Source organism: Electrona antarctica, assembly GCF_951216825.1.
Source record: "Electrona antarctica genome assembly, chromosome: 21".
Classification (NCBI taxonomy): Eukaryota; Metazoa; Chordata; class Actinopteri; order Myctophiformes; family Myctophidae; genus Electrona; species Electrona antarctica.
Genome location: NC_136802.1, coordinates 18,215,792 through 18,243,780, shown reverse-complemented (window position 1 = coordinate 18,243,780; position 27,989 = coordinate 18,215,792). Strand labels below are relative to the sequence as shown.

Below are 27,989 nucleotides of genomic sequence, written 5' to 3'. Positions count from 1 at the left end.
ACAGGCCAAGCCTTGTCACACACACACACACACACACACACACACACAGGTCTCCTGGTGGAGACCTGTGCCCAGAAGGGCACTTTTTCTAGTTTATTTTATTTTCACACCAATCATGATAAAGGCTATACATAACAATTACAATAATTATTTGAGCATCCACACTGAATATCAACAATGAATATACTGTATGTAGTCTGTCAACAATGAATATGACTTATACAGTAGCCTATAGTCTATCAACAATTAATATAGCCTATTTGTAAATGTGTACAGAACAGTCCAACAATGAATACAGCTACAGCATTCACAGAAAGCTCCCAGTGTTAATGTTTTACACATACAAGTCTATTTTTTTTTATTGATGAATACTTTATTAATTATAACAGTTTGCAAATAGTAGCCTATAGCCTACAGTGGTACCTATTTACAATGAATGTTAAAAAAAGGATAACACAAAAGTCATGGGGACTTGATCCAATTCCATCCAGGCTATTCATAGAAATACAGACATGTTCCTTGCAGGAAACATGCGCGCTGCATGGTCTTTTGTTTGGCAAGGTGCGGCTGTCAGTGAGTTCAGTATATCAGCCAGTGTGTCCAAGTAAGGTAAGTGTGCGATTATATTAACAATACAAGTGGCTACGACAAACAATGAATACTTTTATTCTGGGCGCATGTGCTTAAATTAAGGTCCACCCAAAATGTCTCCATGTGTGTGCGCCGGTACCGTCGCTTGCCATGAGCTATGCGTTTGATTTGAATTGAATGTCGCTCCGTTTGAGTTGAGTTGAACAGACAGACGCACATTTGGATAACACAGGTGTAGTCAGTTTGAGCGTGACAGATAAACTAGTGTCCTCATTTGTTTATGGTGAGCGTTAAAGTGCACCTTAACCACCGTCCACTAGACCAGGATACAGTTGAATTTGCTCTTTTTCAGGTAAATGTCATGTTTACTTTTCATTTATGCGAGTTTTTGGTAGCATATCGTGCTGTTTGAATCTATTTCTACCCCTTTGTTGTAGGCTATCATTTTATATCGTTTAAGAAGTTAAGTAGCCTAGACTACTCGAGTCAAAAGTAAACATTGGAACAGCTTGGATCTGCTTAACGTGGGGGGAACGCTAGACCAACTGTCTGAATACTTTTCCCACCAGCATAAACCATGTGGGTGGAGGTGGATTGCTACTCTGAATTTACTTGGTCAGACTGGCTTTTGGTGGAATGCAGTCCAACTCCAACCTCATGGTTCGTGTGTGACACGCAGCAGATAGACTCATGTGATGTGAGTGAATGTGATTAGTGTTAATTATTTTGGTATGTGACTTTAGTATAGTGGTGGGCCTATACTTGTCTGTCTCTGAGTCTGCACATCAAGGTAAAATATGAATAAATAAGAAATAAAGAACAGAGCCTAGCTAGGCTCAGTATGCTGAATTGTTTTAGAAACAACCTAGCCTTCATGGAATGGAATATAATATAACAAATGAGTGAAACAGATTATGGCATTCCTTTTGAGGTCATGTGAGATCTGCTATTTTCAAAGGATTTAATGGATTTATATACATTTTTATACATCTAAATGTGTGAAATGGGACCTTAGCATATGGTATTTTGATGCCAATACTTTTGTATTTTTACTCAAGTCAAATTTGAATACCGTACTACGGTACTTGTAACAGACTATTTCTACAATCGGTACGGTACTTTAAAAGAAAATATGAGTACTTATTGATGGACATGCAGCGCCACCACCATTGTCAAAACAGGGAACATCTTTAGGAAAAATAATGTTCCATTCCTTCAGTAGAGATTCAGAGACTTGCTGGCCCAACACATTACTGACAACAACAATGTTGTTTTATCCTTTCATTTGACACTCATCTGTGTTATGATACAATTCATTATGTCAAATATTATGTGGCATCTCTGTCCATTTAATCATCAAGCTATAGTTATCAAAGAGGAGCCTATTTGAATGTTTCAATCACTTTGAAGTGATCAGTGGGCCAGCTATGTCACTAACCCTATCAATGTTTTTAGGAAAACATACTGCCTTCTGTCAGCTATTTCCCCTGAACAAAATGATAGCTTAGGCTTCTGACAGAACTTGTACATTTACAAGCGGCATAATGCATGAAGAAATTGGTTTTAACTAAGACATGGCCATTCAGCATAGGTTTCAAACATTTTGTTCATAAAATGGTTCCTTGGACATTTCTAGTAGTGTATGTCACATGTCAAATTATGCCAGTACTGAGTAGCTCAAGCTACACCCCCGTGTTTTGCAAGAATGCAGTGCTCATACTGTATGTCAAGGTATGAAATGCAAATATACAGTAAACACATTCCCATGTAGGCCTAGACTATTTCTATATCATCATCATCATAACCTTTATTTAAACTCGGAGTACAATTCATGTAGGAACATCTATACACCTGACACCTATACATCAATCATGTCACACCACACACAATTATTTTCTTGAGTCACAACAATATATCTTCCTGTATTTCAAAGCTTATTATTTGCACACAACCTGTAAGTCTGCATGCCTTTTATGGGATTGACAGGGCAGCAACCCATGCGAGTCAACATGAATAGGCATGCACATTTTATGTAGGCACTGTTGGACATTGGTAGCTATAAGGGACCCATGTTGGATTTTCTCTAGAGCAAAAGCAAGATGAATTTAAGAAATGTTTTTTGAATGAGGCCCAATGTCTTCCACGAGTAGCCTGAACATTTCTTTTTCTAAGAAGCACTACAGCGTTCTTCTCTCTGCACTTACTCTACTTATATGTGACTATTTATATTTACCCTGTAGTTTGTTGACTACCTGGCTCTTGTGGGTTCATGCCATTTACTCTGATCTGGCACATCGCTCTGGATATGAGCAACTGCTAAAGAAATAAAGCAAGAGAATGTTGTATCTCCAAAGGTAGTTCAAGGTTCCAAATTAGAGTGCTATTGTTTTTCTGCACAATTGTTAGGTTCCTTGCGGTTATACTTTAATATGGCTATATAGAAAGAGAATGTGATGTCATACCATTGAACGTAATAGCTGAAAACCTCACAAGATGAACTCCATTGAAATGAACGGTTCCTCAAGCTATATATAGTATTTTATGATTTCTAAATGGAATGATTCCTGAATTCCAAATATTGTCACATCGGGCCAGTTACTGAGTAGATGCGTGACTGTGGGTTTGCATGCATTTCATTAAACTTCTATGGTCAAATCCAAGAATATTATGTTGAAGTAGAAAAGGTGACCTTACTTTTATTGCAAAGCATTAACACTGAACCTAGTTATTGTATAATTGGCATAGCTTGTTACAGCATACTGTTACTGTATCTTCTGTAGGCTAGAGTCATCGCTTGACGTTTACAATGTCAAACAGAACTCTGCTACATCACATCCAAAATCCTCCTCAACTTTCAGCGCCCATACTAGGTGAGAAGCATAAGCTGAAATGTCTTAAATTATCCATGACACTGCTGGTTGCATAGTAAAGATTTGTTGTGTGTGTTCCATTTTTCCATAGCATGTTCCAAAGTGACGTTCTGCGTCTTGCCCATTGCTCAGATCGCAATAGGTGAGTAGAGCAGCCGTGGCCAGAAGCAAAACTCACAAGAATACATTCTGAATTAATCACTTCTGGTTCCCACGTCATGAAATGCATTGTGAGATTTGCTATTTTCACTCATTTTGAAATTTTCGGGAAAACATTTTAATTTGAATTATTTAAGAGCATTTTTCTCTGAATCTCTTGAAACGTATCATAAATAACAAAACATAATAACAAGAATTGATGACAATAAATGTATTGCCAGCTGCTGAGGCTAGATGCAAAAGGTGTTTGGTTGGCTAGAGACGAGGCAGCCAATCAGGACGATAGGTTGTCAGTACAGCCAATGAGAAACATAGGTCTCAACTACAGCAAGTGGGCGTGAAAGCACCGCAGACAGTGTTTCCACATTGCCTAAAATAGCTCTTTTTTGTGCCGCCCTCGTTGAAAACAATGTATTTCGAACTCCAGCTTGTCCCTCTCCAGGCTACATGAACAGAGCTCGAGTTTGGTTTCTGCCCCCTCAATATCGTAACTCTGGGTCACATAAGGCTGAAACCTTACCCAAATTTGGAGTCATGTCATAAATATGTCATAGATAACCGACGTCATAGACTGGTGAAATGAATTCTGAGATCCACTTTAACATTATTTATGACATGAATCCAAATTTGGGCGTCGCACTGCATAGCATTTTTGAGATTGCAGAGCGGCTATTTTTGCTACTTTTGTGTGACATACAGTAGAATGAAGTAAGGCATAAGGGCATTAATTACGGAGATAAGAGGTTTCTTCTGCCCGACTGTGTATGTCCTGAGAAGCTGCTATAAGCCAAATTCCAATACCCAAAATCTCCAGCATGGTGGTGTTACGGTGAAATTGGTGACCTGTTGTGTAGTTCAACAATCGTGTAGTTCAACCTAGCGGTATTCAGGCCACGTATTTAAAGACATCCATGTATTGTGTGAAGTCCACAAGATTTCTGCGGGTCACCAATTTCACCATAACACCGCCATGCTGGAGTGATCGAGTGTGAGTGAGCGAGTGGCAGAGATTTGGGGTATTGGAATTTGACTATAGACTAGAGTTGTTCCGATACTGGTATCGGTTACTCGTGCCGATGCCACCCTCAAGTACTCGTACTCGGAACTGGCCCCGATACTTTGACCCGAGTACCAAAATATCCAATTGACACTAGGCTGAACGAATGCAACGGGAGCAAGTCTGACCCAACACTGTACTGCAGCAAATCGCCAAAAACAGCCCATCTACAAGGATAAATGACAACTGTGTAAAGTGTAGATCGGAGATCCATCTGCATCTATGAGAAAAATGGGGTAAAATAAGTGGTTACTCAACAAAAATAAAGTACTCTTATCGGTACTCGTATCGGCGAGTACAAAAAATGAAGTACTCGTATTCGTACTGAAAAACATGGTATCGGGACAACTCTACTATAGAGCGATTCAGAAATGGGTCCCCTAGTCGCAGCGAACGTATTTCCTGTAGGCAGAGACGACATATCTGCGGTGTAAACTCGCAGGTCTTCTACTACATTGAATGGTAGAGTGACTGATGTTAGTCTGCTCAAATGTTACTCTTTTACCTGCTTTTTACTAACACTAACTTTACAAAGATGCCCAGAACATCGGGATGGACCTGTGTAGTTTATGGCTGCTCCAACAGTAGTGGCAACATTCAACTTTGGAGAAAAACGAAATGTCAAAAAATACACCGTGGTGGCTGAGACCAGAGCCATAGAGAATTAGTTGAGACGAAGCAGTGAAAGGTCCTGAAAGATACATAGTCAGTCTTATCCAATACCAAATCTTTCTGTTGTATGAACACAAGGCTGCTGCAGCACCACAGATATGTCGTCTCCGCCAGTCCGCCTACAGGAAATACGTTCACTGCGACCAGGGGACCCGTTTCTGAATCGGTCTATAGACTCACCCTTATCCCTCCTACAGGTGCAGTGTACCTGGGTGAATGCCCCAGGCAGCCCTACATCCCCATCTACTTGGTGGTGGTGGGATGTTTCGGCCTGCTGCTATCTGTGCTCTCCTGCTTGCCGTGCACCCGGGAGCCCGACGACGGTACCTTCAGCCCCCTCAGCCGATTCTGCACTACTTGGAATTCCCTGGCCTCTCTTTTCCTCTTCTGCTGGTTCATCACCGGTGAGTTTGAAAACCTGGTTTAATAGAAAAACAGATATATGACATCCTAAAACGGGTGCATTCCTCCTTGTGTGTGTTCTTCTCACCCGCCGCCATTCTCTACACCAATTTAAAGTTGCTCAAAGAACTACATTTTTCTCAAATGTACCGGGAGCTCAGCTCTTGACTTGCGAGGGTCCCAGTGCTTTCTGCTGAATTACATGTGTCACTTCTTGCACATTTTCAAAGTACTGGTGTTTTGATGGAAACATAGTATGGTTGCCTTTGACTTCCAACACTTATACAACCAGGCACCCTCTAATACTATCCCATTACTGTATCACTAATATCACCATCTTTATTTCATTTGTTTACTTATGTATTATGTTTCTGTTTATATGAGGTGTCTGCTAATGATGGAGAGGTGGGGGTGAGTTTACATGGGATGATTTGCAAAATAAAGTTTGACCTATTGTGACACCAGAAGCATTTCTTTTCTTTTTTGAAAAATGTCTGACTGCATTTTTCAGTTCAGTGAGTGGGACTACTCAGGCAGAGCACTGGGCATTTTGGTGGATCAAATCTCTTTTCAGACACTATTGACAATTGGGCATTGTCATTAGTTTCAGTGCACTGAATCATTCCAGTTCACAAAAAGTGTTCCTCCAAACTGCTCACTATCTCCGCCAGCCAGTTGGATAGAGGTGATGTTTTCACCCCATTCCGTTTGTTAGCAAAATTACAGACTTGACAAGGCTTTTTTTTTTCATGAAACTCACAATCAAGGGCAAAATTGTAAAATTATGTAACTACTCATCTAAGGTGGAAGTGACATATCCTAACATGATAGTGTTGGTGGACGTATGCAATCTTTCTAGTTCATTATATAAAGATAAAACAACTATGAAAAAAATACAATGCCATTCTATTTTTCTTTCTTTTTCACAGGTAACGTGTGGATCTACTCCATCTATGCGCCCAACTACAATAAGACGTCGGTGTTGGATCAATATTGTAACAAGACGCTCTACCTGTTTGCTTTCTGGACCACTACTCTGGTCTACATCCTACTGGCTCTCTTTGTGTCAGTTGGCTGCTGTGTCCTAGTTTGCTCCTTTTTCCTTGGCCGAGCTGACCCCGATGATGATATCTAAGAAGATACCCGACCAAAGAAATGGAGGGTTCAGGACCGATATTATAGGTTTACACCATTCCATTTCTATGGAAGTAAAGGACTCTGGGCTTTTGTCTTATGCCCGATGGCATGGGTAGGGCTTTAGTGCTCATATATGATTATAGGACCACTTCACCCATATTCAACCTCATCTTCATATTATTGGTCCGACTCCTCACTAATGCTTTTTTCAATTACATTTTATTAAAGTGTCAAATCACAAGTTGTCTCAAGACACTTTACATGTAGAACGGAGACCCGACAGAGATCCCACCCTGAGCAAGCAATTTTGCGACAGTGGTAACATTATAAAGGCCAGAACATGCCATTTCAACTACTAAGATGGCACCATATCTGTCTACTGGCTCTGTGTCTCATTGGTGGCCTGCTTCCATTTCAAACATTTTAATTGTCTTAAAATTGATACAATGATTTCTATTTCAGTGTGTTCAGTCCTGGAAGAGACAGGCTGTAGTTTCCAATAACTAGGAATCCCCACCGATGTCCTCTTTGGAGGAATCCCACCTCTGAGACAGAAGCCAGTGAGGAGTCGGACCAATTATATGAAGATCGGGTTGAAAATGGGTCAGGTGCTCCTTTTAAATGTGTATATACTAATGGGCCTATAAAGAAAAAGATTGAGCTCCACAGACACCTGGGGTGTCTAGAACGGTGGTTCTGAACCTTTTCAGGCCGTGCCCCTCAAAATAATGCTCCTCCCACCCTGCCAAGCACTTGAGGCATTACATTTTGTTTGACTTGGTCAACGCAATAAAGTCATGAGAATACTATGGATACATCGGATGGCCACATGAATTGTATTTAATTAAAATTATTTATACAAGCCAGGTTACTGGAAACTGTTTACTAAGACAATACAGTCTACAATAAATATTCTATATGTTCCATACTTCTATGTTGTGTCTTACGTCTTCAAATTTGTTCTTGCCCTATCCACTTAAACCTTTCTAAAATGTGGCTCTGTACTTGATATGTTATTCTCGGATGCTGTGTTCAACAGCTCTGACAGATGCATCCCCATGTTGGCTTTAGTAACACATGTCAACCACTGATTTGCAGTGAATATACATTGTTTATGAACGGCAATGGAAAACTGATCCCAAAACACAGAAACCCTTCAGCCAATTTCCTGTTGGGTGTAGGGAGCAGCAGGGACTCTAGGGGCTGCTATTGGGGCTTATATAGACTCACTCTCTATAGTAGAGTATTTATTAAAGAGTGTGATTTCAAAATCATACAATTTATACTCTCTTTCAGGGCTGGGCTGGCAAATGTTGAGCAAGGAGAATGCAGGAACACTCAATGGAGAAACAGAATTATATCATCATGCCACTTACTCCCATCTTCCACTGTGTAAATCACTCTGGATTAAAGCATCTGTAATTGTAATTCGCCCTTCACTCACTCTTCAAATAATTATTCACCGGATGCTTGCCAGACAGGCCAATACCGTACTTCCGGGTTATACAATGTACTGTAACTACAGTGGGGCAAGTTTTGTGGTGACATTGTTCAAATGTCTGAATGTTGCTTTTAAACCTATTACTGACATGTGGTTTAAATTCATGTATTAGTTGGTTCTATTACACTATTAGGCTAGCTATGTAACTAGCCTAACTATGCTTCTATAGCCTCCAAAACCATGAATGATGTGATTATAAATAAATGTATATCTTATTTGGCCTGCTCCCCTTATAGGCTTGCTCACTGATACAACAGGAAGTGCAACATGCTGTACTCGCAGGCGGGGTGAGTAATATGAGCATGTTGGGTTGAGGAAGAAGAAGATGTGTATTCATTTCACTTTGAAAGTGAAACACACACACAGTGTCACTGTGACAGTGACAGTCTTTTCTGTGGCCCATCTATGTGGTAAATACTTTTTGGGACAAATAGTTGTTACAGTAACCCCGGTTTGGCCACCAGGTAAAAAATATTGTCAAAGCATACTGTCGTCTCTCGGGGCATATCATGATGCTGATGGTGCTACTTCTACCAGGGGAATAAAGAAGAAGGGGAAAAAAGAAGAAAAAGAAACTCGGGTATATGATAAAATCCTACCTGCATCAAGGGCAACAAATCATACTGTGTATGTAGCCGAAGTTTGGAATAGAAGTGCAAAAATGTGCTTCAAAAAAATCACCTGTGGCTGTTCTGAACAAAAGTCAAGCCAAATTGAACTAAGGCGAGATGGAAAGAGGAAGTGTAGGCCTAATCAAAGAGGAAGAAGTGCAAGCACATTTCGTTGTGTGTGTGAGGTCTGTGTACTACTGGGTGGTGGTGGAAGAAACGCGATGTCGAGAGAGCAAGACAGATGGGGAAAATTTGAGTCAGGGGCCCCGGCTGAAAAAAGAAAGAAAGTAAAGAAGAAGGAACATTTCAAGGCCTTGCCGAGAGGTTCATTTGATAAATTAATCACAAAAGGCAGCCAACTTCCGGCCATCCCTGCATCCTCAAATCCTCACAGCCGCACAGGGCCTCGCACATCTCCCAGACGGCTCACTCTAGAAGACAGGTTAGTAAAAAGATGGGGGATGAGAGAGATTTTTGTCTGATGTTAACAGATATATATAGGCCTAGTTGTTTGTTGTCTAACTTTTGTATTGTTTTTAGAGTGTTGCATGAATCTCAAGTCTTTAACTTAGCCACTTTCCAGTTTCCAGACAGCCACTTGACTTAGAATGATTTTTAAAACCATATTTGTATAGTTCTAGTGCCTGCATGAACGGCCCTTTAGAAGGTGGCTGTATAAAGGTTTTTATTATATTATTCTACAGGCTTCTGTCTCTCCTCCAAGAACCGTGGTTGTCACAGTACGCAATAGGTTAGAAACGCAATCTAAAACATTTACCATGAAATGAACTCTACTGGTGGTGTTTACTTTGCAAAGTAAAGATGTGCTATCTGTCTCCCCTTAGCATGGTTAATTGTGTACTGCAATGCCCAGATGGCAATTGGTGAGTAAAGATTTATTCTACTTTACAATTTATTTATTTCCATTAAATATTTCCATGTAATTTGATTTCATTGTATTCACACTGTCGTATTATGCTAATTATTATCGGTGGTTATAGTTAATTATCCCCTTTTGGAAATGTATGTAGTAATATTAATAAGGTACTAAAAATGCGTAAAATCTGTGTGCGTCTGTCAGTGTTCATATCTGTGCTTTGTGTATCTCGAGAACGGTCCAAAGATTTATCAACCTCGAACTCAGCAGACCAACAGTCACAGCTGCTCAGGCACTGAAGCATTTCCTTCAAGAGTAACAGTTAATTCACATTAAGAAGAGCATGCTATTGTTGTGACACACACACACACACACACACACACACACACACACACACACACACACACACACACACACACCAATTTACTTATTTGAGTCAACATTTATAAAATATATTACAAGGGCATAAAAATATCTTTCAGTTGCTTCTGATGTCCTACACACGAAACAACACGTGTCTCAGACTCTCTCAGACCTATATGCCGCCATGCGCCATATAGGTCAATGAGACACAAATTGCCACAAAATTGCCCACAAAAATAAATGCTTTCATATTTGAAACTGATTGCTTTAACAGCCCTACGGGTCAGTTTGTGAAAATTGATGCGCCGCAGTCCCGTGTGCCCTAAACAAACATGAGAAAGTCCATAGACTTGTCTGCACTCTGTTAAGTGTTCTAAACAAACATTTAGAAAGTCCATAGACTTGGATTGCCACATGACGTCACGTGGGGTGCTGTTTTTTAAGGGCCCCTCCTATATACATCTTTTTGTCCTTAACTCGTGTCACATTTGCCATTGACAATGAAAGGAGAATTTACGATATGTGTCTGAACAAATCAGCTTTTTGTAGCACAAACATTAAATGCCATTGACAATGAATGGAGAATTTACGTCATACGTATATCACATCAATTCAGTTGTCTTATATGATCATGGTGAAAAGATGAGGTTTTTTTAAACATTGTATCATGGTTAAAAGATAATAACATAAGTTGACAAATGTATTCATGAAGACTTTATTGGATGATGTACGACGACAAGAGCGCCCCTCACCTCATTTTTTTTAAGTCATAGAATAGACTTTGCTGCCATATGACGTATAATTCCCGAAAGCCTAAATTTGCGGTTTCTGCTAAACAGAGTATTTTTGCTGCTGCTACACTCCTACAGATTTGTCGTCTCTAGGGTGGTAGCGAGTGTTTTATCTCTATTTTTTATCTACTTTTATTAAAATCATTTCCGAATTGAATACATGATGAGATACTCGTTTATTCAGCCTGTCCCTCCCGCAGGTGCCGTGTACTTGAACGAATGCCCCCGGCAGCCCTTCATACCCGTCTACTTGATGTTGTTGGGAGGTTTTGTCCTGTTGGACACTCTCCTCCTCTGCTCGCCATATGACCTCAGCCTGTTCGGCCATGTCTGCCATGGTTTTATCCTTGTCTTCCTCTTCTTCTGGTTGATATCCGGTGAGTTTGTAAGCCTGCGTTCTCCATAGACAAGGAACATTCTGTGGATGAATAGTTGATTATATTGACCATGCACACCGCAGCCATCTTGCCATATAAGTTAATGGCAGGGTGGTAACTAGGTGCAATTTCCCATTGATCCCCATATCCAAACAGAAAAGTCCTATCTGATTGTATTAAACAATGTCAAACTCACCAACATTGCAGCTGTACGAAAAGCTTGAATAAGCTACTTTCTTTCCTTGCAGTTGCATGTGATTATCTTTCAAGTGTTGCCGTTTGGATGTGCTTGTTAGATATCACTCAACTGCCCTGCATACCACCTGTTTTGAATTTGCACATAATGCAGGAGGCAGCAGGACGTTGCATTACTGAAAAGGAGCGCTTCCAAACTGATGGCAAGATGGCCGTGGTCTGCAAATGATCAATTGCAATTGCATACCCCTTTGAAAATGTATTATATAGACAATTTCCATTGTAAAATAGTTTTCCTAATTTTCTCTATAGGTAACGTGTCCATCTACTCCATCTATCGGCCCAGTTTCAATCCAGTAGCGTCAGCCTTGTATTGTAACAAGGCCCTCTACCTGTTTGCGTTCTGCACCACCACCATGGTCAACATCCTATTCGTTCTCACCCTGTTAAGTGTCTGCTGGTGCGCTTACACAAAGGAACCGATTTTGGATAAGATACTTTATGGTTATTAAAACCAGCAGGGGACGTAATGCTTTATCACAGACTGGGCAAGTTTTACGCTCTCAAGAGTTACATGAATGTTCAACATCTGCATTACTTAATTTACAAGAAGTCTACATAATTAGAGAATGTATTGTGTGTCACCGATAACTTTTCTTTAGTTTTGGGTCTGAGAGGCTAAATGTCATCAAATGGTGGTCCGTGGCTCAAATGCTGAATAAATAATGGACCTTGATATGAAAAGGGTTGAAAACCACTGCTGTATGAGTATTTTGTTTGTTGTGAAATATGATCTACTGGACAACATGACGTTGATAATACTTAGTCATCAGCTTCCTCCCCCAAAAGCAATTGGTTTCAAAATATGATATGTTTCATTAGCCAACAGCATATAGTTTGCAAAAACAGACCATAGAGGCATAGACTATCATGCTTAGTTTGCATTTATTTGATAGACTGACTGATCAGCTGACTGATGTCCTTTCACTACTTTATACACTTTCTTTTTAGATATCAATAATAAAATATCGTACAGTCAAGAGTCAATAAAACACAGGACACATTCATATATTCTATACAATATTTACTATGAGCCCTTAGAAAAGAGAATACAGTTACCAATGCATGATATAGTTTATGTAAAGAAAGATATTAGGTTACAATTAGTCTCTTGAGCCAGACAACTATTTCACAATCACTGAATGCTATATATTCTGTAACTATGACTCGTGAGAGCCACGAACAAAAGCTTTCATCTGTTAGTCATTTCTGTTGACAAGATTATAGTTTAAAATATCTTTAAAATAAAATATTACGCTTTGGCTAATTTGATTTACAATTAGACAAAGTTAGGTGACAAATTGGAAATGAAGGGGAGACGGGGCATCTGCTTTACTCTAATTATTTTCTGTGTAGGTGGAAGAATTGGAAAATTGTGTGTGAGCCAACAGTTTGGCTGGAGAAACTAGGTTATTGAATATTAAATGGCTTATGTCTTCATAGAAGTGAGGATCAATACATAATGAAAAAATAATGTAAGCAGGGTGCGGTCCTGCTGATTTATAGGATACAAAATCAATTAGTTACAGTTCAATGTCCAATATGAACCCCTTATTTGTCTATTATATATCATTTGAAAGTCATGTGAAGTTGGTGGCTTCTGCATGCAAGGTGCTGTGAAGCGTGGGTTGAAGACTCATGCAGCATCCTGTTGATAGAGTTGTCAGTTTTGCAGTTTGTGGTTAGACAAGATACTTTCTTTTCTGGCCTGTTCCTTTGTTTCCCTGTAATATGAGTAAGCAAAAATCTATATATGAACATTAAAACATTCTTACCGGTATTCATTTACGTCTCATTTATCATTCATAGCTGCATTCCTCAGTAATTAAAATTCCCAGTCGGACTTCAGTTTCCAGTCCTCCAGTCCTCTGACTGGGTTGGCATTAGTTTCCGCATTTGCCCCATGTATGGTCAGGCAGGCCTGACCATACATCATTTAGTTTGCTGTTAATTATTTTTCTCAGCATGTTGCTGTCATTGTCTCCACCAGGCCGAAGGCATGGGGAGAGAGTATGTTTTGCACTCCGTCCGTGTGTCCGTCCGTCCGTCCGTCTGTGACCAGCTAATCTCCGGCACCGTTAACCCGGTCGATGCCAAATTTTGCACACACACTCCCTGGATGCCAACGATGAACCTCTGCCCCAAAATGTCCAGAGGGGAAATTGTCCCGTTGGGGAAAAAGGGGAAAAAGTCCCGTTGGGGAAAAAGTCCTGTTGGGGAAAAAGTCCTGTTGGGGAAAAAGGGGTAAAAGTCCCGTTGGGGAAAAAGTCCCGTTGGGGAAAAAAGTCCCGTTGGGGAAAAAGTCCCGTTGGGGAAAAAGGGGAAAAAGTCCCGTTGGGGAAAAAGGGGAAAAAGTCCCGTTGGGGAAAAAGTCCCGTTGGAGAAAAAGTCCCGTTGGGGAAAAAGTCCCGTTGGGGAAAAAGTCCTGTTGGGGAAAAAGTCCCGTTGGGGAAAAAGGGGAAAAAGTCCCGTTGGGGAAAAAGGGAAAAAGGTCCCGTTGGGGAAAAAGGGGAAAAAGTCCCGTTGGGGAAAAAGTCCTGTTGGGGAAAAAGGGGAAAAAGTCCCGTTGGGGAAAAAGTCCCGTTGGGGAAAAAGTCCTGTTGGGGAAAAAGTCCCGTTGGGGAAAAAGGGGAAAAAGTCCCGTTGGGGAAAAAGGGGAAAAAGTCCCGTTGGGGAAAAAGGGAAAAAGGTCCCGTTGGGGAAAAAGTCCTGTTGGGGAAAAAGGGGAAAAAGTCCCGTTGGGGAAAAAGTCCTGTTGGGGAAAAAGGGGAAAAAGTCCCGTTTTCCAAGTGGTCAAAGCGCTTTACAATGGTTCATTCATTCATACATTGGGAGGTGAAGCGTGAAGGTGTAGCATGACATGAGGCGGCTTGATCAAGTTCAAGTACATCCCCCAGCCATGATGTACAAATACACCCCACGGGACATGACGCACACGCTAGTATGTCGCACTGCCAAGCAGGGAGGCATTGGATACCATTTCGTATGCAAAACTATATTGTTGATTAAACTAGCTACATGAAACTATCTGCAACAATGAGCAGTTTTTGTAATTGCAATGTTCCAAGGTCACATTCAAGACAATGAATGTACAATATAGTGCAGCAGAGGACTCCTCTGCTCCTCTGTGCCTAGTGAAGGATGAATTGACCTCAAGCCGGGGTAGACTGTATCACATCTGAAAGACCAAGATCACATTCCTCAGTGATATGCATCCTTTAATCACAGAAATATACAGTAATTTACATATAAAAAAATAACCAAGATATTAATAATAATTCATTTACGTCTCATTTATCATTCATAGCTGCATTCCTCAGTAATTAAAATTCCCAGTCGGACTTCAGTTTCCAGTCCTCCAGTCCTCTGACTGGGTTGGCATTAGTTTCCGCATTTGCCCCATGTATGGTCAGGCAGGCCTGACCATACATCATTTAGTTTGCTGTTAATTATTTTTCTCAGCATGTTGCTGTCATTGTCTCCACCAGGCCGAAGGCATGGGGAGAGAGTATGTTTTGCACTCCGTCCGTGTGTCCGTCCGTCCGTCCGTCTGTGACCAGCTAATCTCCGGCACCGTTAACCCGGTCGATGCCAAATTTTGCACACACACTCCCTGGATGCCAACGATGAACCTCTGCCCCAAAATGTCCAGAGGGGAAATTGTCCCGTTGGGGAAAAAGGGGAAAAAGTCCCGTTGGGGAAAAAGTCCTGTTGGGGAAAAAGTCCTGTTGGGGAAAAAGGGGTAAAAGTCCCGTTGGGGAAAAAGTCCCGTTGGGGAAAAAAGTCCCGTTGGGGAAAAAGTCCCGTTGGGGAAAAAGGGGAAAAAGTCCCGTTGGGGAAAAAGGGGAAAAAGTCCCGTTGGGGAAAAAGTCCCGTTGGAGAAAAAGTCCCGTTGGGGAAAAAGTCCCGTTGGGGAAAAAGTCCTGTTGGGGAAAAAGTCCCGTTGGGGAAAAAGGGGAAAAAGTCCCGTTGGGGAAAAAGGGAAAAAGGTCCCGTTGGGGAAAAAGGGGAAAAAGTCCCGTTGGGGAAAAAGTCCTGTTGGGGAAAAAGGGGAAAAAGTCCCGTTGGGGAAAAAGTCCCGTTGGGGAAAAAGTCCTGTTGGGGAAAAAGTCCCGTTGGGGAAAAAGGGGAAAAAGTCCCGTTGGGGAAAAAGGGGAAAAAGTCCCGTTGGGGAAAAAGGGAAAAAGGTCCCGTTGGGGAAAAAGTCCTGTTGGGGAAAAAGGGGAAAAAGTCCCGTTGGGGAAAAAGTCCTGTTGGGGAAAAAGGGGAAAAAGTCCCGTTTTCCAAGTGGTCAAAGCGCTTTACAATGGTTCATTCATTCATACATTGGGAGGTGAAGCGTGAAGGTGTAGCATGACATGAGGCGGCTTGATCAAGTTCAAGTACATCCCCCAGCCATGATGTACAAATACACCCCACGGGACATGACGCACACGCTAGTATGTCGCACTGCCAAGCAGGGAGGCATTGGATACCATTTCGTATGCAAAACTATATTGTTGATTAAACTAGCTACATGAAACTATCTGCAACAATGAGCAGTTTTTGTAATTGCAATGTTCCAAGGTCACATTCAAGACAATGAATGTACAATATAGTGCAGCAGAGGACTCCTCTGCTCCTCTGTGCCTAGTGAAGGATGAATTGACCTCAAGCCGGGGTAGACTGTATCACATCTGAAAGACCAAGATCACATTCCTCAGTGATATGCATCCTTTAATCACAGAAATATACAGTAATTTACATATAAAAAAATAACCAAGATATTAATAATAAAAAAACATTTTCTAACGGTTGTTTCTCCTTAACCATCTGAAGAGGATTTTATTTAGATTTCCATTTATTTCATGTAAACAAAATGTTATTCGGTAAATGCCACCTTTATCACTATATTTGTAAGGTTTACTGGTTCACTGAGAAAGGATGAGGCTTGATTCCCCTCTCTGACGGGTGTATGATGTGATGTCAGCATGCCTGGCGGGTCAGGTTGGCCAGTGCCTTGTTGTGTACGGGCTTATAGAGGAGAGTAAAGCTGGACGGGCTTAGGAGACCGTTGCCTTGGGCGTCCACCTTCCCCATCAATACGTAGTTCATTCCTACACAGAGACAATGAAATGTGTCCATCAAAATAAGTAATAGCAGATCACACAGCTGTCAGTGGTGGTGGTGGTGAGTGGATCATATTTGTGTGAGTATAGGGCTGCAATATTTATTATCTTCTTGCCGATTATTCTATTGATTACTTAGATTAGTTAATTAGATTAGTCGAATAATCGAGAAGGGTGTTTTGTTTTAATAATACAATCGATTTTTTCCATATTTTATAATATTTCATACAAAATTGTCACCACCAAAATAAATAATAGAAAAAAGGCTCACAAGCTCGTAAGTGCAAAATGTTCTGAGCCTGTAGATCTATTTTTTTCTTTTACATTTTGGGGAAAAAGGGGATAAGGACTAGGGATTGATTATTCCTATAGTTCGATCAACTTTTGCACTCCTAGAGTGAGCAAACGAGTGAGGGGAAAAACAGACTGGGAAACAGTGCAATTTCTGTGTCCCTGCACATGTAGCTGTACCTTTGCGCAGAGCGGGACACTTCTTGCACAAGGACGTCAGCTTGACTGATGTGGCAGGCCCTGATTTGGTCATCTTCAAACGGCCCATCTTATAGGCCTTTATGACGTACACTTCCACTGTTTGGCTGCCCCTTGCCCCTGGGGTCAACGACGTAACCTTGCCTGTGATCACTGAAAGACAAACGGACATACGGGAGACATTTTGTTGGGAGGGTGGGTGGGAGATGGCGATTCTTGCTATTTTTGTCTTGGGTACTATAGTCTCCTGCTGTATAGCCCGGAATTGCCAGGATTCGTTTTCTATATATATTTTCACATTTTCTATAGTGGAGTAACATGTGAGTGATCCCAACGTGATCATTCTGACAAAGCATGTTGGGCCACAAGGCTCACTTTATTACATACACAGTAGGACAAAAAGGGATGAGCAGATAAACGGTCACATGGAGTAGTGCAGCTGAGGTATAGAAACAGAATCTTCTTTTCATTCAGAGAATTTCAAAGAGACAGAATTCAATAGAGAAAGCTAAAATGGTGAGTGCTTTTTTTAGATTGTGTAAGAGGTGACTCACCAAAGTCATGAGGACAGAAGTTGGTCTGCAGCGTGCCGGTCCTCTTACAGGCTTGTGTACACAGTGGGTTCAGAGTGGGTAAAGCTGTGGAATATATCCACAAACACACTGGATAAGATTAAAAACCCAAGTCTGACTGCATGTTACATCAGTGTTTCCCTAATCTCTCATGACAGATTCAGAGAGACACAGGTGTGAGTTTTTAAATACAATTATTTAGTAAAAAAATTCTATTTTTCAAAAGAATGTCACGCTCACAACACGTCATGTTACAGCACGTTGTGTGCTTGCAGATTGGCTATTTTCACTCATTTCTCTTTTGGATCACGAGCTAAAACGTTTGGGAGCCACTGTGTTACATTGTACTGTCACTCACTATTGTCAAAGGCAGTCTCACCCACCCAGGCCAATCTCTTCCCAAGTGCTAGTAGACATACATTCAGTAGAAAACAATAAGGTCCACAACACTGGTATACAGTATTTCTCAGCTTCACTTGCTTATTGCTTATCAAAGTTTTACAGAGGAAGATGTAACCACAACACCACCAACATCTAAACAGCTGAATCACTCACGTTTCTTGATTACAACAGGCCTCTTCGTCACTGTCCTTCCCTGTCCAGGTTTCGCAGTCGCCTTAGGCTTCATCTTAGGTTTAGGTTTAGGAGTGGGCTTAATTACTTTAAATTTAAGATTTGGCTTCACCAGCTTAACTCCTGGTGTCGGTTTTGGCTTAAGTGCGGGCTTAGGCGTGGTTTTAACCTTGATCCCAGGTGTAGGTGTTGCCTTAAGTGCGGGTTTAGGCGTGGTCTTAGCCCTGATCCCAGGTGTAGGTGTTGCCTTAAACTTAGGTTTGGTTGTGGGTTTAGCTCCGGGTTTAGCTGTGGGCTTTTTCACGGATGGTTTAGGCGTGGGTTTAGCCGGCTTGGGCGTGGGTTTCACTGTGGGCTTGCTTGTAGGCGTACGTGGTGGAGGCCTCACTGGTATCCTTACCACCGGTTTGGTGGCTGGTTTAGGGGTTGGTTTAGGTCGGAGGGTCGGTTTTGGCGTTGGCTTGGCTGGTCTGGAGGTAGGTCTCTGGGGCGTGGAGTCAGGGCGAGGCCTGTGGATAAAGTCACCGCCTGCAGTGGGTGTCCGGGCCCCCCGTGGCATGCTGGTATAGTGGGCCATGAAGCCACTCGAGGTCACGCTGAGGTCGGAGACAAACTGGACCAGTAGCTCATTTCCATTGGTCACGACAGTTCTGTAGGCGGGACAAGGGATTGACAAGGACAAGGAGGAGGTCGGGATGAGAATGAGGGTGGTGGTGGGGAAGAGAAGAGAAGATGGTGAGAACAGGAAAAAAGTAGCATGAAGCAAGAAAACATGGGAGACAGGAGGAGGTGTACAAAGTAAAGGGAAAAACATTTGTGGGAAGAATTTTGTTTTTCTTCAGCCCTATCTTCTTCACGTGACAAGTAGTGAAAGCAGCCAATCTACAAGCTCACAACGATATTTGCGTTAAGAAATGCCAATTTGATTAGGAAAACGATTTTGACAAATGTAGAATTTGCAGAAAATAGGCACACAAGTGTTAATGTAAATGTTGAATTAAACTGTTAAACTGTCAGTCTGACTTAGAAGCTGGCATAAAACATATCACCACTGCCCATATGACCAGAGGGGGATATCAAAAGCAGAGGCAAAGCCTGGCCGTTTGTGTTCAACATCTCACCCAGGCACTCTGTCTCCACAGTATTTCCCGATCCGCCGCGAGTCGTCTCGTTCTCCTCCGTTGAAAAAAGCCACATAGTCATAGCGGCAGTAGGTATCTGGCTCCAAGTCCAACTTCTCAAACTTCACTTCGATCACCTGGGGAGAAAGGAGACATAAGTGAATGCAAATCCTGTGTTCAAGATTTTAGTTGAGTAAATGTACAAGCGTATTGGCATTAAAATGTACTTAAAAGTGGCAAAAGTTAAAACTCTCAACTCAACATATCTAAACAATAGCACATCTACAACCTCATAACACGTCACATTATTGTCACGTGAGCTTGTAGATTGGCTATTTTTGCATAGCTGAAGTATAAAATAGTCATTGAAATAATGGAAATACTGCACGTAAAGTAAAAGGACCTCACAATAGTAAAAAGTACTTGCTTACTTTCTACCACAGTACCACTGCACATAACTGACAGTCAGCAGTCACGTAGAAACATGAATTTGATTTGAGCAACTATCCCTGCATTACTTTGATCCCTGCTTTTGGTGAATTGAGGAGAATGTGGTAAATATACTGTTAGGTGAGGTGAGGAGGAAGGGTCTGACTCTAGAAATACAGAGGGCTATTTACTCCCTCTCTTTCTCCGCTTCGCTTCCTTCACCCATTCCTCGCGTTCAATCTCTTGGCCTACATGAACACGCCCTAGCGTTTCAATGGGGTCTTTCATTCATACTCGGTCACAGGGCGCGCGCGCACGCACACGTTGCACGCACACGTCGCACGCGCACACATGCACACACACATGCACGCACACACATGCACATGCACACATGCACACACACACACGGTACTAAAGGCTTTAAGCTGGGCTTCCAGAACATTTCCCGGTCATGGGCCCCAAGGCCCCTATTTTCATTCCTTTCCTTCCATTTATCGACACCTGATTCAACACACCTGATTTTACAAATCTCAGACCATCAAAGTCTATTGCTTAATTTATGAGGATCCAGACTGCAGGTCAAGTGCATTCTTCTGTTGTTCTAAGGTCTCAATTAGCCAGCTAGAATGAAAACCAGTATTCTGGATCACTATAGACTGACATGGACAACCACAGCTATAAAACCCCTTTTGCAATCACTGCACATCTAAATCATTTCACAAGTTTCCAGGTAATTAATGTCAATGTGTTATAGTATGAGCAGATGGGTTGTCCAGTCAGAGAGAGAGGGAGAGAGAGAGAGAGAGAGAGAGAGGGAGGGGGGCGTACACCGTATTGTCATTGACTGACATTGCTTGGTTCCACAGAGATGTGCCAGGAACAGCTGATGCCTGCTGGGTAATCGGTTTCGGGCCAGTTGGGTGTCTTGACCGAGCCCTGCTCCTTGGTCAGCCTCCCTCCACAGAACTGGTGCTCTATAGGATGGAAAGTGTTGGGGGGGAAGAACGGCTGCCTCTAAAGGCGATTACTTTGTTGAACAACCGTGTCGTAAGACAATGACAATGAAAAAGGGTGCAAATACATAGTTATTGTCTTACGGCATGGTTGTTTGACAAGTAAAAAGCTGACAGCATACTTCAAAAGAAGTTCACAACGTACTCGGCCCCAGTCAAATCCGCAACCTCGGAACGGTCGGCACCTAACTAGATCCTAACTTCATATTTTAAACTGTTAACACCCCAATCGCCCAGGACGAAGTTCACCGTCCTTTCAATTACTAGCGCCCAGGACGAAGTTTTATCCAAAAGACGAAGTTTATTGATATTAAAACCAATCGCATCGCTCCACAGCCTAGGAGCGCCTGTTCCGCAATACTCGATGTTGTGTAATAGTGGGACGTCATCGAAAATGTTCCCCCCCTGTTTAGCCGACGAGAACGAAAATCTTAAAACGTTAATAACTCGCGATCTAAATTCATCCCGTCCAATTCTAAGAAAAGATCCTGTGTTAGACGGCCCACCGTGTAATAGTTGACAAATCGTAATTCAGTCAGACAATCAATTCGGCTGCCTACTAATTTATGTGGTAATGATTCAGTTAGCGCTTGAGGTCATCATCTGAGCCATCAGCTTCCAGGCTAAATGTCTTCCAACGGTCCCATTTGCATTCACATACATTGTTGAACCAATTAACATAATTTCCGACCATGTTCCAAAGCACATGTATTCAATTGTTTAATCCCAAGAATGTGCCAACTGACCAATTTATGTTAAACATCTGCTTTGCGGCGATAAAGCACATATACTATTTAAGTCGATCCTAACCCTTAAATTTGCCAATTTAACAATTCTCTATCCATGAAGTTATGAGAGGTGTCGAGCGTTCAGCCGTTCACTGGTTCTCACCAAGTGGGCCGAGTGTTCCGGGAACACTGGTGCCGAGAGAACCGAGAAAAACATCGGGCCGAGTAGGTATTGATGTTTGTACCTCCGAACATCCTCAGACAACTGTCCATGGTACAGTACGTTGCCGGCAGATTGAAGGAAATATACATTACAATAAATCACAGAATTTCTGACAATGTTTGAATTGGTAATGCATTCGTTCAGTTTCTCTGCAATTACATAATTTAGTTCTTATGGCTTTGCTGAACTCCATTTCCACAAGAAGTATGCTGCAGCCTGCCCTTAAGTGAGGCATAAAATGACAATGAAAAGCATAGTATGCAATAAATGATTGAAAGAGTTTTTCAGAACAGTGTGTCTCATACATCTCATCTCGATCTGTGACTGACTTTTCTTTTCATACCTGATGAGAATAGTCTATGATGGAACTGTATGTGAACAAACAAGTTCAACTAACGTACTGGCCTTTGACAAAGAAGAACCAGACAAACCAGACAGACCCTGCCTCAGTGCCATAGTCGACCTCCTCTGTATTTCTGAGTGTATCTGTATGAGTGTGTATGTCCACACCTTCCACGTGAGGCTTCCCGCCTTGGAAGTAGGCCAGAAAGCCTCTCCCGCCGGTGCTCTCATCTGACATCATCTCCAACATCATGGTGTTGGAGGTGGAGATGAGCGCTCCCGGACGGAACGTTCCGCAGAAACGCCCCAGCTTCTGCACTGTGTGGCTGTGGCCGTTGTACACGTCCAGGTAGTCATAGCGACAGGTGGGGTCCGCCTCCATGTCAAAGAGACGGAAAGACAGCATGACCACATGGCCCATCGGCACCTGCAAGTAACATGGTCAAAAGGTCAAAGGTTTGAGTGAGGATTTTATTCAATTATTGAATAAATGCACCTCAACCATTGGGAGCTGGTAGATTGTCTATTTCCACTGAACGCAATCGTATATGGGCAGTGAGCCGGTTCCAAGTCTAGTAGGGAGAGACTCACTGTAATGTACCAGGTACATTTGCTGTTGGGTTTGTATTGGCTGGGGAAGCCCTCGCTGGCCACAAAGCCTGAATCTGTGAGCAGGTGTCCTCCACAGTGGAACACAGGCCTGTGGAAAGAAGGCAACACAACAGTGACTTGAGTGACAGAGTTCTACCAGCGGCTTTCCTGGTAAAATAGGCAATTTACAAAAGCCTCGTGATGGTGTCACTCGCGGCAACAACAACCAATTTTTAAGTGAAAAACGTGGCAGGCAACAACAGGGTTTTGAGCCAGAAACCATGTGCTCACACACAGAACCCCCCTCCCTCGAGACACACACACACACACACACACACACACACACACACACACACACACTTAACCTACACACTGGAAACCACAGCAATGTGACGCGTTGTGCAGACACAATATTTAAATATACACAGTCTACAACATACACACTGGAAACCACATCAGCATAGTCTGTTCTCTGATTCAGGGAACAGCCAATTTACTGTGTGTGCGTGTGCGTGTGTGTGTGCGTGCTTGCTCGTGCATGCGTGCGTGAGAGTGTTATTTAACAAAGTCTGAGCTGTTTTTCAGAGCGTGGTGTGTCTGCATGGTGACAATTTCGTTGTCGCAAACAAACTGCAACAACAGCGTGCAAGTATCTGATTATCAGTTTTATTGTGCCTGGATAAGCCAGGCTTCACACAAACAAACACGTGCACAGTGCACACGCACCCACGCATGCACAAATGAACACTCAGGATTGTTGCGGTGTTGCCAGCTATACGCTCTGGGGTGGCTGGGGTTTGTCTTTTTTGCTCCAAGGCTGACTTGCATAGCTCCATTTCTGTCCTCTTTCTTCCACAACGTGGCCTGCTGTCCTCATCATGGTCATACAGATGAGGGGGTATATACTTGGAATGGAGGGTTAAAGTTTTTTGTTAAATATTCCAGTGGTAATCGTTGCCATTGTAGACTGTTTGCTCGGTAACAGGCCCTTCCTATATAGGCAGAGCAGGCCTAGGGCGCCTGCCATATATACATATTTTTATTTTATATAATTAAAGGTATATTCAGTGATTTCACTTAATTCAAATATCACTTATTTTTTCTTATATTTTGGATAATCCTCCCTACTATAAAGTGTGCTGACCATATAAGGAGTTCCTCCCTGTCCCCAGTTAACCCCTGGGGTCAAAAAAACCCTAGTTTCGGTTTGGGCTTTGGGTGGCAAAGCCTTCATCCAATCAGGATGAGAGGGGCCTTCCTCCAATCATGATTGAGTGGGGCGGGCCTTGGTGCACATGCTGTTGGTCTGTTGTACTTCCCCCACTGTAGAGCGTGTACATGTGCACATCTTGTTACCGGGGCGGACCGGGTTTTTTTTACAAATCACTGAATGCTCCTTTAATTGAAAAAGCTCCTTCAAATTTGTCTCTCAAGCTCTTCGGTAAATAGAAAATACATGCTCAGTTCAGGATAACAATGTTATCCAATCAGAAGAAAGAACCCCCAAAATACCATTCATCAGCTTCAAATTTAGTGTTCCAGTTCCAATTTTGTTCTCTCTCCTGATAGGATAACATTTATATCCGGACATCAAATATTTTCTGTTTTCTAACTAAATAGCTGGAGAGATGGGGATCGACTCTGTTTAACACTTATTTTATCAAAAACACATCACTTTTAAAGTCCCTACAGACGGCGTGCTGTGGGTGCTGTGAGTGTGAGGCCACATTGGGCTGAACTAGTAGAGTGCCGGGGGGCCTCTCCTCCTCCCTAACCTGCCAAGCAAAACAGCCCACAGGCATCTGTTTGTTTCTCACATCCGCGCGTACAGTTTACACACTGGGTGCAGCGGCAGCCTCAGCGACACACTAATCCAGTGGTTCTCAAACATTTTGAATGTCAAGGACACCCATAATAACGGTGAGAGCGTACAAATGGAACCAAATGGACACGTTACGAGTATATTTGGTTCTGTGTACACTCTCGGAGTTACAGACCTATGATTGTAATAGACTTCTATCAAGACAGAGGATGAATACATGTCTCAGAGGCAGCACATTTCACTTTAACCACATGAACCCTATAGTGTCGCTATACTGGGGTGAACATTCGGCAAAAATAGCTGATCTACAAAGGCCTTGTGAGCTTGTAGATTGGCTTTACTTTCAGCGAAGAGATTTGGTGTTGAGGGGGAAAAAAGGGAAGGGAACCAAGTAGCCCAGGGGGAACTCGGTCAACAACATTTATAGGGTTTTTACTCTGATGCTGCCTTGAGAGGACCTGGAGAATGGTACAAAATGTGAAATTCTCTGATCTGTCGACATCTCTAAAAATATGTCATCTTAAAGCTGCCAAGGCACAGTTTGTGCCATCACAATGGGCACAAACATCAACCACATCTTGCATGCCCTCAGCAGCATGGTCACTTTTTCTATCAGACCTCTGTCTGTAGTAGCTCTGCAGGGGATTGCGTTTCCAAAGACCACTCGTGGGCATGCATTGCACACGCTGTTCCTCTCCATGCATTCCAATACGTACTGTATGGAGAAAGAAAATCCAAGCGTGATGTCACTCACTGTCATCTCACACACGCACACGCACACGCACACTCACACAAAGCAGTAGAACGGCCCTACCTGGTATAGTTGGTCTGACTTTGAGCCGCGGTCCATCTCAGTGTCAAGGTGATGAGGACACACACACCCCACATACACACTCTGCCCTCCATCCTGCTGTCCGCCGAGATTAAGAGAGATGAGAGAGAGAGCGAGGGAGTGTGTATGAGGGAAAAGAGGGAGAAGGAGGAGGAAGAGGAGGAGGAGAGGCAGGATACGGGCGTGGAGAGCAGTCAAGGCTCAGAGCAGTGTTTTTTTTACTTGAGTGAAAGTAGCAATAGCGATACCCGTGTTAAAGAACAAAAGTATTGGTATCGAAATATACCTGCAAAAAAGTACTTGATTGTTTCAGAATTTGTCACATTTTTTCTGAACTAGTGTGAGCTTGTAGTTCGGCTATTTTCAAATGTTGATATATGATAGAGCTTAAGTGTATGTTTTGTAAACAATCTAATGCAAAGTAACTAGGAACCATTTAAGCTGCCAAATAAGTGTAGCTGTGTAAAAAGTAGACAACGATATTTCTCTCTGAAAGTATCAAAAGTATCAAAATAAAATCTAAATATTCAAGTAATGTAAAAAGCAGCTCAAAATTGTACCATATTAAATATGTTCCCACTTGAGTAAATGTGCTTAGTTAGTAGAACTTTCCACTATGGCCCCTCAGACGAAAGGCTAGAAGATGGAGAAAGGAGGGGTGAAGGTTGGGGTGGATAAGGGGCTTGGCATGAGAGGAGGAGGACTTATGTGAAGGTAGCGTACGGCCATCCATGTTTAGTCTGAACAGAAGTGCCAGTTTTTTCAATTTTTTCATTTTTTTCTTCATGCAGCTGGCACCATGTGCTCTAAACCTTGGCCCCATGTGCTACGATTATACAATGCTATGATTATACAATGCTAGGATTATACAACAGTGAATATGTACACAGTAAAATCCTGAGTATTCGTTTAACTCAAGAGAGCAGAAATCGGGCCGTAAGGGCACATTAAAGTGTGTGCCTGTGTTGCATGTTGACCCTCTTGTGTTTTTGTTAAAGAGGTAATGGAATATTTATGTGAATGTATGTTCCTGTACAGAGGGACAGAGTGGCAGTGTTGTATATATAATGACCATTTCACAGCCTTAGTTGGCATGCATAACCAACCACATAACACATAGTGTAACTGCGTGTGCGTACACACGGACACCGGCACTGATGAAGTGTGAGCCTGTGAAGGTGATATTTAGGCCTACATTTTAAGAAATTGCATTGCATTGCAAGAAAGAACACCCTGATTGCAATCGGTGCTACAAATTGAACATACAGTGTAGGTACTGTACTGATGGATGGTCAAACTAAGCCTAAAACTGACCTGGAACCTGTCTTAATTGCAGTGGTGGAAAAATAGTCTATCTACAAGCTCACAATGCGTCGCATCGAGACACATTGTGAGCTTGTAGATCTGCTATTTTCAAATGTACATATGGTTGAAGTGGTTAATGTACTGTATGTTTTCTAATCAAAATATAAATCTTCCAATTAACTTTGTAAATATTATTAGAATGTATTCCTTTTTTGTACTATAGTGTCACTGTATTTTATAGAAAAGTCTCCTGGTGAAAATGTGCTAACACACTGTAAACAATGCATCTACAAATTGTGCAATGAGCAACTGTGCAATGAGCAATGTATTTGTTATGTCCATATCAAATAAATAAACATAACTAGTAACTAAACTTTTAAAATAATTGTAGTGGATTAAAAAGTATTCTTTTCGCATGGATGCACCTGGGACGTATCCTCAGTGATGTATCCCAAAGTCATCGGGGTTTCGGGTCTCGCGAACATCATACCCCTCACTCGGGTGAACCCAGCCGGGGTGATGAAGATGTAGTAGTAAAAGTATTGGAAATACTCAAGTAAAGTACAAATTCCTCAAAATTGTACTTAAGTACAGTACTGGAGTAAATGTAATTAGTTACTTTACACCACTGCTTAATTGAAACCACAGAGACTATGTTTGAGATCAAGCATGTATGGTTTCATGTATGCTGCTGTTAGATTCTAGTGCCAAATGCCAATACATGTACAGGTTCATGTGCACAATCCAATCTTGATTGTAGTTTTTGTTTTGTTTTTAAATACAGGTGATGCAGTATAGGTACGGATTCACATCACAAAAATACAAAGAATGAGTTTGTTTATTAGCTAGTGGAAGAATTAAACTCGCAATACTTTGTAATCATGATCATGGTCCTCTTCATTATCATAATCACAATGTGCAGCGAAGTCAACTTTGCTGGTTTGCGCGTTCCGTCTAAATGAGGGGCATGCCTTTGTCTTTTTTAAGCTGTGGTGGTGACCACTCTGGGTAGAAACCACAGTGAGAGCCAGAGAAGACTGTGGTATGAATTTCTCTTCCTGCATCCCCCTATGGACACTTTCCCCCAGCCAGCTCATACTGTTGGAAAACAACAACCAACAAGTGGCCAAGACGTGATTTCAAAACACCATGGAGTCCAACAAAACAGAAAGGAAATG

The 27,989-nt window shown here is 42.1% G+C and overlaps 4 protein-coding genes across 9 annotated transcripts in view; 2 read left to right on the top strand and 2 right to left on the bottom strand.

Moving 5' to 3' along the window:
* bcl6b (BCL6B transcription repressor) overlaps positions 1 to 27,989 on the bottom strand; it is a 220,277-nt gene that overhangs the window by 159,383 nt on the left and 32,905 nt on the right. The gene's annotated exons all lie outside the window — the stretch shown is intronic.
* LOC306913905 (transmembrane protein 272-like) lies at positions 451 to 7,822 on the top strand. 4 transcript variants are annotated; one of them, XM_079490736.1, is made up of 5 exons: positions 451 to 609; positions 3,372 to 3,461; positions 3,553 to 3,603; positions 5,547 to 5,753; positions 6,681 to 7,822. In XM_079490736.1, exons 2-5 carry the CDS (start codon positions 3,398 to 3,400, stop codon positions 6,884 to 6,886), a joined length of 528 nt encoding a protein of 175 aa, XP_079346862.1. In that variant the 5' UTR covers positions 451 to 609; positions 3,372 to 3,397; the 3' UTR covers positions 6,887 to 7,822. The 4 variants fall into 4 exon arrangements, with proteins under 4 accessions (XP_079346862.1, XP_079346861.1, XP_079346863.1 ...); XM_079490735.1 differs by lacking the exon at positions 451 to 609 and adding an exon at positions 710 to 943; XM_079490737.1 differs by lacking the exon at positions 451 to 609 and adding an exon at positions 1,150 to 1,288.
* Positions 9,154 to 12,350, top strand: LOC306914650 (transmembrane protein 272-like). 2 transcript variants are annotated; one of them, XM_079491797.1, is made up of 5 exons: positions 9,154 to 9,442; positions 9,705 to 9,751; positions 9,846 to 9,884; positions 11,232 to 11,408; positions 11,916 to 12,350. In XM_079491797.1, the coding sequence occupies exons 1-5, from the start codon at positions 9,222 to 9,224 to the stop codon at positions 12,113 to 12,115; spliced, it is 684 nt and encodes a 227-aa protein (XP_079347923.1). In that variant the 5' UTR covers positions 9,154 to 9,221; the 3' UTR covers positions 12,116 to 12,350. The 2 variants fall into 2 exon arrangements, with proteins under 2 accessions (XP_079347923.1, XP_079347924.1); XM_079491798.1 differs by lacking the exon at positions 9,705 to 9,751.
* pcolceb (procollagen C-endopeptidase enhancer b) lies at positions 16,367 to 25,588 on the bottom strand. Of its 2 annotated transcripts, none has more exons than XM_079491063.1 (9): positions 25,489 to 25,588; positions 22,853 to 22,961; positions 22,430 to 22,688; positions 20,805 to 20,929; positions 19,527 to 19,663; positions 18,388 to 19,055; positions 17,815 to 17,898; positions 17,243 to 17,413; positions 16,367 to 16,759 (listed from the first exon to the last, which is right to left on the bottom strand). In XM_079491063.1, exons 1-9 carry the CDS (start codon positions 25,578 to 25,580, stop codon positions 16,629 to 16,631), a joined length of 1,776 nt encoding a protein of 591 aa, XP_079347189.1. In that variant the 5' UTR covers positions 25,581 to 25,588; the 3' UTR covers positions 16,367 to 16,628. The 2 variants fall into 2 exon arrangements, with proteins under 2 accessions (XP_079347189.1, XP_079347190.1); XM_079491064.1 differs by having other exon boundaries at positions 22,430 to 22,637.